This window comes from Centroberyx affinis, unplaced genomic scaffold, assembly GCF_046629955.1.
Source record: "Centroberyx affinis isolate AG114_WGS23_722 - 3 ecotype Tasmania unplaced genomic scaffold, CSIRO-AGI_Caff_v1 ptg004004l_1, whole genome shotgun sequence".
In the NCBI taxonomy this organism is placed as follows: domain Eukaryota; kingdom Metazoa; phylum Chordata; class Actinopteri; order Beryciformes; family Berycidae; genus Centroberyx; species Centroberyx affinis.
This window is the reverse complement of record NW_027281815.1, coordinates 1-12,500: the sequence shown is the minus strand read 5'-3', so window position 1 is coordinate 12,500 and position 12,500 is coordinate 1. Positions and strand designations below refer to the sequence as shown.

At 40.1% G+C, this 12,500-nt stretch overlaps 1 protein-coding gene across 1 annotated transcript in view; it reads left to right on the top strand.

Moving 5' to 3' along the window:
- Positions 1 to 12,477, top strand: part of elp1 (elongator acetyltransferase complex subunit 1) — an 18,388-nt gene extending 5,911 nt beyond the window's left edge. Inside the window, exons 6-21 of the mRNA XM_071542062.1 lie at positions 425 to 510; positions 1,572 to 1,762; positions 3,161 to 3,284; positions 4,746 to 4,842; positions 5,357 to 5,587; positions 5,786 to 5,956; positions 6,412 to 6,490; positions 7,092 to 7,238; positions 7,661 to 7,767; positions 8,678 to 8,781; positions 9,491 to 9,544; positions 9,703 to 9,808; positions 10,556 to 10,671; positions 10,914 to 10,987; positions 11,633 to 11,711; positions 12,394 to 12,477. Coding sequence (XP_071398163.1) covers positions 425 to 510; positions 1,572 to 1,762; positions 3,161 to 3,284; positions 4,746 to 4,842; positions 5,357 to 5,587; positions 5,786 to 5,956; positions 6,412 to 6,490; positions 7,092 to 7,238; positions 7,661 to 7,767; positions 8,678 to 8,781; positions 9,491 to 9,544; positions 9,703 to 9,808; positions 10,556 to 10,671; positions 10,914 to 10,987; positions 11,633 to 11,711; positions 12,394 to 12,477 — 1,850 coding nt within the window. The remainder of the gene's footprint in view (positions 1 to 424; positions 511 to 1,571; positions 1,763 to 3,160; positions 3,285 to 4,745; positions 4,843 to 5,356; positions 5,588 to 5,785; positions 5,957 to 6,411; positions 6,491 to 7,091; positions 7,239 to 7,660; positions 7,768 to 8,677; positions 8,782 to 9,490; positions 9,545 to 9,702; positions 9,809 to 10,555; positions 10,672 to 10,913; positions 10,988 to 11,632; positions 11,712 to 12,393) is intronic.
- The last annotated feature ends 23 nt before the right edge of the window (positions 12,478 to 12,500 follow it).

Sequence of the window (12,500 nt, the reverse complement as noted above, 5' to 3'; positions counted from 1 at the left end):
AGCTGACACTGTTATCCAGAGCGACTTGCTGAGGGACACAGCAGTATAAACTTTAAATTCCTAGATCACTAAAACATTCAAGCAAACAAAAATAAAGATCCATCTTAAGTTTTAAGTCCAATTCTAATCTAAACATTTAGTCGGCTAGTAAATTAGTGAAAATGACTCGTGTATTTTGGGGATTTAACTGCCTGGTGTGACCTGATTTTAACTCTAGTAAGCAACACTGAAATAGATGTTTTTGCTTTTTTTTTTTTCATGTATCTATGCGATGAAGAATAAATGGATGCAGAGTCAAAAAACACTTCATCTCAATTTCAGGTTTCCTAGTACAGTGTTCTTATTATGTCTTGTACATGAGAAATGCAGTGCTGCTGCTGTGTGTGTGTGTGTGTGTGTTAACAGTGTGTGTTGTGTGTTGTAGGGAAGTTCATCACAGTTGGCTGGGGAAAGAAGGAAACTCAGTTCCACGGTTCAGAAGGGAAACAGGCGGCTCAGAGGAAGATCCAGGTCAGCATCCAACACACAAACACAGAAACTCTGTTCACTGCTGCAGATCAGAGGACAGACCGAGCTAACCGTCCTCCTGGGGAAACTTGGTTGTGATTGGTCGGTCCAAATCATGTCCGCTCCTTTTAAAGAGTTGAACTCTTTCTATTCAAGCGTTGATGTCTGACTGTCAGACAGCTAGGAACCACAACACTGTAACATAACAACACCAACTTTACTACTGTTAACTTCCTCTGTTTTCATTCTGCTTGTTGTTTTCCAAACTGTCAGCTGCCCACTCAGCTTTAAACCCCGCCTCCTCTTGGCTGTTTTTTATTGAATTTTCACATATATACATATAGACAAAACTAAAATGATAAAACGGAACTATAGTTCTCACATCTTGCATATTTAGCAGGAAAAAAAATACACATACACCTACAAAATAAATTGACAAAAAAATGCATAAATAAAAAATGGATAAATAAATACGAGTAAATAAATATATAAAAGTTAAAGTAAAATGAAGCAGCAATATAAAACACTTTCAAGTTGACTGTTCATTCTCACCTTCAAGAAATTCCGGTAACACTTTACAATAAGGGTCACTAAGTTAAGGGTTAGTTAATGCTTAATAAGCATTAACTAACCCTTAATTAACAGTTAACTAATGTGTAATTTACTAATGGTGTTCATGTTAACTAAGGTATTAATTTATACATTATTTAATAGTTTATAAAGATGACTATTAAATAATGTATAAATTAATACCTTAGTTAACATGAACACCATTAGTAAATGATTACCAGACACATTAGTTAACTGTTAATTAAGGGTTAGTTAATGCTTATTAAGCATTAACTAACCCTTAACTTAGTGACCCTTATTGTAAAGTGTTACCAGAAATTCTAATGAAGGACTCCATTTTGAGAAGAGTGTGCAACTTGAATTTTCTTCCTAGTGGAGTTTTTACAAAATCCTCGCTGGCTGTGCATTCTTCCCGTTGAAGTTTAGACGTTTTTTTTTTTTTTTGAAGTTTTTATCATTTGTGTTTGCTGACACACTGACCTCGCCCCCTGCAGGAGGTGCAGCCGGCGGCGTCCTGGGACGACCGCAGGCCTCGGGTGTCGTGGCGAGGAGACGGCCAGCTGTTCGCCGTCAGCGCCGTCTGTCCGCAGACCGGAGCCAGGAAGGTTCGGGTCTGGAGCCGAGAGTGCGTCCTGCAGGCCACCAGCGAGAACATCAACGGCCTGGAGCAGCCGCTCTGCTGGAAGTAAGGAGGGAGGAGGACAAGATGCAGAAATATGAAAAGTCACAAGAGTTACAGCTGCGTTAAATTCTGAAAGAAAAGTCTGAAAAGTCTGGAGCCAAAGAGAATAATTCGCTCATAAAGTCTGGGCGATAATTCAGTATTATCGTTTATCATCTTTCAGTGGAATCATATGGTGATGATATGGTGATTTTGGGAAATCATGACACACAATTCTTCTGTCTGAACTGATGAGAACAAGCACATTTTATTTAAAAACTCTCACAAAATGAGGTATGAAACATTTTAAAGGAATATTATTTGAAAATTTCAGTTTAGTTTGACATCCCACCTAATATTACCATTCAGTTCATTAGGATGAACATTAATTTGATTATATAACATGTGATTTTGCATACGTGAGCCATAACGTGATATATATATCAATATTGAAAAAAATCCTAATGATTATGTGTGGAACTGTGTGAATGTGAAGCAGAGCAATGGAGCTCAGTCTGTCTTCCCTGGATCAATAACGGTTTAAAGATTAAAAAAAAACAACACCATCAGCACACTGCTGGCTGGTGTGAAATTCCAATTTAGGTCCAGTCGAGTAATTTGATTGGACAGGAGGCATTCCATGAGTACAGTATAACAGCACTATAGCTTTACTATATGTTTCACTCCGCTTTACAGCTGTTCTAATACAAACAGCTTATGTGTCACATAACTTTGTAGTGGAATCTGAAGGAACTGAGTTTGCTGGCGGATACAAATAAAAGACAAAAATGATAATCTGTTGTCTCAAAAATTACCATTACTTGATAAATAGATTTGTTTACAGAATTGTTGTATAAAAGTGATATCAGACGAGAGGGAGTGCTGTTATACTGGATATCAGCATGATGTGATTATCTTCAATTCAGTTCAATTCAATTCAATTTATTGTCATTATACCAGTCCAGTATAACAAAAAAGTCTTGTTCGCCAGTCTCTCTGGTGCAACATAAAAACATAAAAAAAAAAAATTGTGTGTGCAGACACTGACACAGTGAGAGACACAATTTCAAGACAATTTTTAGACATAAAATACAAAAACAAAATGAGAAATTTAGAATAAGAATAGAAAAGAATTAGAATTAAAGTCATGTATAAAGAGTGCAAGTTGTCATTGGTAGCATTAAGTCATGTGGGTAATATTACATAGTCATCATGAAAAGTATTGCACAGTGCCATTAAAAATTCCCATTATTGCACAATCCGTGTCCATAGTCAGGCTTAGTAATCACTGTGTGACACTCTTACCTACGACCACATCCCAGCTGTGCTCATATACAGTATAACTGCCCTCCCTCTCGTCTGATAGTGTTAAATTGTTAATTGAAAGTATGTCTCGGTGCTGACCCTCCCTCCTGTGTTCAGACCCTCAGGCAGTCTGATAGCGAGCACCCAGCGCCAGCCCAACAAACACAGCGTGGTGTTCATGGAGAAGAACGGCCTTCTGCACGGAGACTTCACTCTGCCGTTCAGCCGGGACCGGGCCAAGGTACGAGCCGCCCCGACCCGAGGGAGACAAACCGGATTCTAGTCTAGTCTAGTCTTGTTTATTTGTATAGCCCCTTATCACAAGCATGTCTCAAAGGGCTTTACATAGCATCATATACACTATATGTCATATACATACTAGATCATATATATATATCTACACACATCATATAGGTTACATTAGGGCTGGGCAATATATCGATATTATACCGATATTGTGATATGAGACTAGATATCGTCTTAGATTTTGGATATCATAATATCGTGATATGGCATAAGTGTCTTTTCCTGGTTTTAAAGGCTGCATTACAGTAAAGTGATGTCATTTTCTGAACTTACCAGACTGTTCTAGCTGTTCTATTATTTGCCTTTACCCACTTAGTCATTATATCCACATTACTGATGATTATTTATCAAAAATCTCATTGTGTAAATATTTTGTGAAAGCACCAATAGTCATCCCTACAGTATTGTCGCAATATCGATATCGAGGTATTTGGTCAAAAATATTGTGATATTTGATTTTTTACAACTGAACATTTAGCCCACTTCGTAGAAAATACCGAGATATATATCGTGTATCGCCATTCAGCCTAAAAATATCGAGATATGACTTTTGGTCCATATCGCCCAGCCCTAGGTTACATACTTCATATACATACTTCACATCATTTTACTAGATTATATACGATACTACACAAACACAGCATGTCTTTGGACTGTGGGAGGGAAATCCCACGCGAACACGGGCAGAACACGCAAACTCCACACAGGACCGGGGTAGAGATTCGAACCCACGACCTTCTTGCTGTGAGGCAACAGTACAAACCACTGAGCCACTGTGCTGCCCTATTGATGGATTATACTGAGGCTGGAAAACACACACGCTCCCTCGTGTTTCCTGACTGACGTACAGACAAGTGAACAAACTCAAACATTTTCTTATGAAATAATTCTGCTTTTGGGAATACAGTGATCTGTGTTTTTGAAATGTTGACTGATGAATTTCAGGTTGCAGTGGGTTTTTTTTCTCCCCAAAATCAATATATAGTGTTTTGTAATGAAACCGGTCAAATCTATACCCGTCTCCTGAAAATCTTTTGTTGAATGAAGAAGTGATTATAAGAATTGAATAATTTGGTCAAACCAAATAATGGATCGTAGAGGATTTAAGTCTTATGAAACACTTTTACGGAGTAGGTCCTCTAGATTTTGGAGAGACTGAATGATGAAATTCAGTTAATGATTTTTCCCCCAAAATAGATATATATCATTTTGGAATATAACTCTGGAATTGAAGGCGAGGCAATGATCAAAATATATATAAAAAAAAAGAAGAAAACTTACAAGCATGGTGACATCACAGCATACTATGATAATAATTCAGAGGATAATTGTTGTATTTTTATTTTATTAAACTGAAGTGTGTGTGTGTGTGTGTGTGTGTGTGTGTGTGTTCCAGGTGAAGGAGCTGCTGTGGAACAGTGACTCGACGGTCCTGGCTGTCTGGTTGGAGGAAACGTCGGCAGGAGAAGACGAAGGAGAAGTCAACACACACAGTGAGTTCATGCTGCGTTCGAGTCCTGTGGGATTTACCGTAAATACGAGCTGCCGACTGGGAAAAACCGTTCACTTTGCCTCCTAGTGGTGATCACAAGTCGGATAAATGTAACTTTTCTCCAGTTTCGATTTCAGCATTTTCGTTTAGGAATACAAGCAGGTCTTTTATTTTTATTTTATTTTTATTTAGCATTTATTTAACCAGGTTTGTCCCTTTTGAGATCAAGGATGTCTTTTACAAGGGGGACCTGGACAAGAATAGCAGCAACACAGTTTCAACAAAAAATTAACATAAAAAAACACATAGAAAACACATAGATTTGAGTAACATTAAAATGATCAGATAGAACATTTGCACACAGACAACCTGGTTTCAACAGATTTCACCATAGCTTTAAAATCATTCCGATTTCTCCTCTAAAATCTTCTGCACTTAATTTACGGTTGATTTTAAATTCTTAAAATAAAAATAATTTTGGATGTGGCCGTTACCTTCCTCCTCTTCCTCTGCAGTCCAGCTGTGGACGGTGGGAAACTTCCACTGGTACCTGAAGCAGAGCCTGGACTTCGGCAGAGACTCCCAGAATGCACCGGTTTGCGTGACCTGGGACCCGGAGCGCCCGCTGCGGCTGCACCTGCTGACCGGCGGCTGGACCAGCCTGACCTACGACTGGGGCTGGAGCACCGAGCGCAGCGCCGGGCCCGACCACACCGACAACGCCAACGTGGCTGTGATTGACGGAGGTGAGAGCCAATCAGAATTGTGTTGTTGTTTTTTTTCTCTCTCTCTCCATTCACTGCCATTGTCTGGAGGAACAGTCTGAAAATCACACCTGTAGCACATAAAGGAACGCCGACAAAGCAGATTCTGACAATGTAGAAAAAATTTACCGGGCAGGATTTGGTTCCTGGTGTGTAAACTGTTGACCTCTGACCCCTCAGATAAGATCCTGGTGTCGACCTTCAGGCAGTGTGTGGTTCCTCCTCCCATGTGTTCCTTCGACCTCCAGCTGACCTCTCCGGTCAACCAGGTGACCTTCCTCTGCCAGCCTCAGCGGACCAATCAGCTCGCAGCGCTCAGCGCCGACGGACAGGTGTCAGTCTACGGCCGAGGTAAACAGCAGGCTTTTCTATAAAGACACAGACTGACTTCAGTAAAACTTTGTTGGAATCAAAATATTATTGGTTGGATGTTGTTTTATAAAATATCCCATGAAGAGTTAATTTTCTCCTTTTTCTGGCTTGAGGAGGAAACACTTTAACCTTTATTTAACCAGACAATTAGGATGTGTTAAAAAATGTTGCTACCAGAAATTCATCAGGCAATATTTTAAAAACATAAATATTTTTATATTTTTTATATATTTTATAAGCAAATGTCTTAAAGAGATCACTGCTAACGTCAACACTAACCCGTAATACCAACAGTCAATATGGGAGATGTTTTGATTGGTGGATATCTCAGTTTGGAACAAAGATCTTCATATGTTATATAGTGTGTCTATATGTTCTGGATCTGTCATGTCATGTTCTCTTTATTTGATCCCCATGTTCTTCTGTCTGGTCAGATCCAGCAGAACCGGCTGATAAAGCAGCAGGAGGGTTCAGGACGGTGTCTCGTCCGCTGGTTCTGCAGAAAACCTTCAGGTAACGTCAACACATCAACACGTCAACACAACAACACATCAAAACAACAACACATCAAAACAACAACCTCCTGCAATCAACCTACACTCAACTAAAACTGCGTTGTTGCCCCTGGGTTGTTCTCATGTTCTGCACATGCTGTTCCTCCATTGTTCCCATGTTCCTCCCATGTTCTTCCTCCACCTCTGTTGCTCCCATGTTGTTCCCACATTTTTCTCATGTTTTTCCCATGTTCCTCCACTGAATTTCTTCTCACATCCTTCCCGTGTTCCTCCCATGTTTCTCCCACACCCCTGTTGTTCCCACATTCTTACCATGTTCCTCTGCCTGTGTTCTTCCCATGTTCCTCCCATGTTCTTCTTCCAATGTTGATCCCACATTTCACTCATGTTCTTTTCATATTCCTTTACCTATAGTGTGCTTTGTTTTTACCATGTTCTCCACTGATTTTCTTCCCGCCTTTTTCCCATGTTCCTCCCGTGTTCCTCCCGTGTTCCTCCCGTGTTCCTCCCGTGTTCCTCCCGTGTTCCTCCCGTGTTCCTCCCGTGTTCCTCCCGTGTTCCTCCCGTGTTCCTCCCATGTTCCTCCCGTGTTCCTGCAGACTTGCGGTGCAGCAGCCGGAGCCTCTGGCCCTGCGGCAGCTCCTGTGGCTGAAGGAGGATTTGTTTGTGGGTGTGATGTCTGGAGCTCTGCCGGCCTCCTCCAGCCTGCTGCTGCTCCGCCCCGACCAGGACACACTCACCGCCAGGTCAGCACTCCAGTGTGTGTGTGTGTGTGTGTGTGTGTGTGTTTGATTGTGTTTGAAGCCTCTTTCACACATGCTGCTTCACCCAGAAGTCCAAGGGGGATTAACAAGATTTTGGTCAGAATCGATCAGCATGATGGAAAATAGGGTCAAAAATGGCCAGAGTTATGTTTCAAGTATGAAAAAGCGGATTAAGACAGAAAACTACAAACATGGCATCTTGACAGATTCAAATGCATGAAAAATGTCATGTTCAAAATTTCAAATGTAGTAAAAATTCCAGTGTTCATGCATTCAAAATTTGAACCTTTGAACATTTCCATAACCATGAAATCGTTGTGACAGTTATTTCCGTCAGACGTGAACGCAGCATCAGCCCAGGGTCGGCCATGTTGGAAGGCTGACCTCTGTGTCTTTGTGCCCAGGTCCCAGGTGGAGGTGTCCGGTGTTGTGGTCAGTATGGTTCACTGTCCTCAGACCGGCACCGTGGCTCTGCAGCTGGAGGACGGACAGACCAGGAAGCTGATCTGGGGTCAGTAACACACGCTGAGTTATGACTTCACTTTAGTTATTTTGCCACTGCTGACTGACATTTTATTTATTCAGAAATTTAAGACTTCAAAAGACTCAAATTTAAGTTTCACAGAAGATCGACAGGCTACCATAAAACTGAAAAAGGGACATCTCATTTGAAGGGTGGAATATCAATGATTAAAAACTGGTACAAATACTTCTGGCAGCAAGCAAAAAGGCTCTCAGGAGGAAGTGGCTAAAATCAGAACCACCAACCATTGATGAATGGATAGAAATAATATATGAAATATATATTATGGAAAGGTTGTCATTTTCCCTCAAAGTCCAAAAAGGAAAATTTCTGAGTACATTAAACCTATAAGGTCAGACTTTAGCTGACTTGATAGAATAAATGAGTGAGAATATAATGTGATTTATATTATTTTATTACATCTAACAGCTCGCTCTTTATTCATTTTCTCTTTTTTCCCCCCTTCAACCCTTCGTAGTATCTCAGGTGAAAGCTTCCCATGTTCAACTGTAAATAATCAAAGCTAATGTTATAAAAGGAAACCTGTGGAAGAGCTCAGCTGTAAAATGGTTGTCAAAGTAATGCAACATTTTTTGTTTTAAATGTGCATAATGCGATAATGTGAATCTACTTGCAGTAATACTGATACTATGTAAAAAGATGAGTGTGAAATGAATGCTTTTCCAAAATAAAACATAAAAAATGTCAAAAAAAAAACTGAAAAAGAGAAAGGAGTATTAGCAAGTATTCTCACAGACCCTGCTCTTAAAAATGTACCCTGTAGTCCTGTTGTTTCTTTTATTTAGGAGAACATATACTCTGTAGAAAGATGCATCACTGTAGAAGTCTGTAAAATGTAAAACGGTTGATTAAAACCTGCTGGTGTTTCTCTGTGCAGACGGTCCTGACCCGGCGGTGGAGGACTGGCTCGACTCCACCGGCTGTAAGATGAACTTCCCTGTTTCCTGTGTTCAGACAGCGCTCTGCAGGATCAGCGGAGAGGTACGAGCACTGCTCTGCTCCACTTTATTATTCTTTATTTAGAGAGTGGGAAAGTAGAGACTGAAGCCCTATTTGCATGAGACTAATATCACATGCAGACGTTCAGTGATTGGTAATAATTGCGGAGATTGTTTGTGATTTTAATCCGGTTTGAATCTGTAAAAAGTAAAAATTCCAGCACAGATAATCTCCTGAATGTCCTAAATAGGGATGTAACGGTATGAAATTTCACAGTACAGTATCTACCAAAATACCACGGTATACGGTATTTCACGGTATTCATTTTTTCCCCCTTTTTAATTAAACGTACTATGGCCCATCGAAAAAAAAGTATTTTGCTTTGAAGAAAAATATTGCTTTATTGAACTGAAACGTGTGTGTGTGTGTGTGTGTGTATGTGTGTGTGTCTGTGTGTATTTAACTCATGCATTAGCATTGTAACATTTCCATAAAAATATTTAACGCAAGGCTCCTCCTTACTGAGATAACGTTAATGTTCTAGCACCCTGCAGTGCAACATCGGATAGTTTATTTTGCATTAAAAACGGAAAATACACACAACAATCAGTTTAATAATGTATATTAAATTACAAAGTCCACTGTTGCAGTTCAGTATTGCTAGCAACTTGAAGTGTGATGTTTCATTTTTTCCCTAGTCCTGAATGTGTTCATCTTCATCCTTCTCTTTCCTTTGCTTCACTGTCTGCAGGAGTTTGTTCTGGGTCTGACTGACAGATCGCACCTGTACGCCGGAGACACACAGGTTCGTAATCAAGTCAACTTTAAGCAACGGGGCTGATGGGAAATGTAGTCTTAATGTGGAGAAACACTAGAACTAAACAACACTGCTGCTGTGAGCCAGAGGAGAGCGGCCGGTCGGTTTGACTCTTGTTGTTTTGAAACTCTCTGCCTCTTCCTCAGCTCGCCTCCAACGTTTCCTCCTTTGTGGTTTACGACGACTTCCTCCTCCTCACCACACACTCACACACCTGCCGCTGCCTCCAACTGAGCACGCTCAGTGTCAAGGGTAGGATGGACACACACACACACACACATTCAGTATACACTCTGGGGAAGTTTGATTGTGTAAATGAGGATCAGTGCCATTAGAGGAAATTGATTTGATGTAATGATACGAAACAGTGTGATGATGTCAGACACTTTCATCTTTATTTTACCACAAAGTCCCATTGAGAACAAGTTTCTTTTTTTACAAGGGAAACCTGTGGGAAAATGTGTTTTTTGCAGTAGCAGATAATAAATACAGCGGAGAAAAAAAAGAGATAAAAATAAGAACGGAGCAAATGGGAGGATAATAAAAATAACGCAACCGAAAATTTCAACAATATAATATTTTAAATAAAAATGTATGTATGAAAAAATATGGAAATTTAGGAATTGGCAGCCAAAATGACAACAATTAGACAAACTGAGACAAAGAAAATGAATGGAAATATAAAATAAACAGATAAATATGAGAAACGCATGATAAATACGATGTAAAAATGCATGAAGACTGTAAAGTAATGCAATGTATAATAAATGAGGAAATATATGAAAAAAATAAAATCATAAGAATTTGCATATTTCACATGAATTTAAAGCAGAAATACAGACTGTTCAGTTCAGTGAAGAAGAAATTTGTCAGGGTCGTTCCCTTACAGGACGGTCTCTCTTATTCCTTCATCTCCTCGTCTGTGACTGAGCGTGACCTCTGACCCCTGACCCCTGACCCCTGACCCCTGACCCCTGACCTCTGACCCCTGACCCTCAGGCCTGCAGGCGGCTCTGGCCTCAGACGGCGGGCAGAACGACGAGACGCTGCGGCGGGTGGAGAGAGGATCCAGGATCGTCACCGTGGTTTCACAGGACACCAGAGTCATCCTGCAGGTCGGCTCACACACACACACACACACACACACACACACACACACACACACACACACACACACACACAGCTCTGTAGCAATGCCTCATCATCTTTCGACCCCCTGGTGGCGTTCCGACCTCACTGCCTTAGACCAGCAAAACCTGTTATTTTCTGTGGCTTATTTTAAAGTGTGTGTGTGTGTGTGTGTGTGTGTGTGTGTGTGTGTGTGTGTGTGTGTGTGTGTGTGTGTGTGTGTCTCCAGATGCCTCGTGGGAACCTGGAGACGGTCCATCACCGAGCGCTGGTATTGGCTCAGCTCAGGACGTGGCTGGACAGGTGAGTTTCCATCATATCCACTACAGTCACCACAACTTCTAGGCATTTATATACAGTTATAAATAGAGATGTAGTGAATGTTTGAAAAAGAAATTTCATGATATTCGATATTACTGAATATCGGCCCAAGCCTAGAATGGTGTTTTCTCTTCCGCACTGTTTGAACTTTAGAGAGTTTTAGCTCGGTGAGAGAGAGAGTGAAGAAAGAGTGAAGAAAGAGAGGAGGAGAACAATAAAGTAAAGTAAGTAAACTAGAGAGAGAAAGAAAGAGAGAGAGAAAAGAGGAGAACAATAAAGTTAAGTAAGAGAGAGAGCGAGAGAAGAAAGAGAGAAGGAGAACAATAAAGTAAAGTAAGTAAGAGAGAGAGAGACACAGAGAGAGACACAGAGAGAGACAGAGAGAGAGACAGAGAGAGAGACAGAGAGAGAGACAGAGAGAGAGACAGAGAGAGAGACAGAGAGAGACAGAGAGACACGACATGTGACAAAGGTCCCAGGTCTCCTCCTTGGTCTTCTTACCCGATATCTGATAAGAGGATTGGCACCAAAATCATCTCTGTGTCAGTAGATCTCTCTGTCTCTCTGTACAGTGTGTGTGTGTGTGTGTGAAGTAATCATACTGATCCAACCTGTTGTGTGTCTCAGTCTGAGGTTCAGAGAGGCGTTTGACAGCATGAGGAAGCTGAGGATCAACCTGAACCTCATCTACGACCACAACCCCCAGGTAGGTGTTCAGTCTTACCGGGTCTCAGCTCGGTGGTTTTCCTGACTCGTCTTTAACCAAAACACCCAGTCAGGTGAACTCTCCACAGCAGAAAGTTTACTGTGATGCTTCTTCTTCACAGAGAACAGGATTTATCTTTTATTATAATTTTTGGTAACACTTTATAATAACCATCATTAATAAATGGTAAATTGATACTTAATTAAACTTTAGTTAATAGTTATTTTACTGTTAACAGACAATGAAATGATCATTAATAATGTTTACTAATTATTAGTAATGCTATAATTTATGTTATTTTATCATTAGTTTGTGTAATATAAAATCATTTGTTTATAAATGATATATTGTATCATAGCTGATAAGAGACGGTAAAAAGGGTAAAAAGCTATGATACAATATATAATTTATAAACAAATGATTTTATATTACACAAACTAATGATAAAATAACATAAATTATAGCATTACTAATAATTAGTAAACATTATTAATGATCATTTCATTGTTTGTTAACAGTAAAATAACTATTAACTAAAGTTTAATTAACTATCAATTTACCATTTATTAATGATGGTTATTATAAAGTGTTACCTAATTTTTTATTATAAATCTTAAACCAAACACTGATGCTGTGTGTGTTTTTCCTCCAGTCACTCTTTCTGTTTCCGTCTCTCCTGCAGGTTTTCCTGGAGAACGTGGAGATCTTCATCACTCAGCTCGACTCCATCAACCACATCAACCTCTTCCTCACCGAGCTCAAGTGAGACGCTTCAGAGCTGCGGTCGCT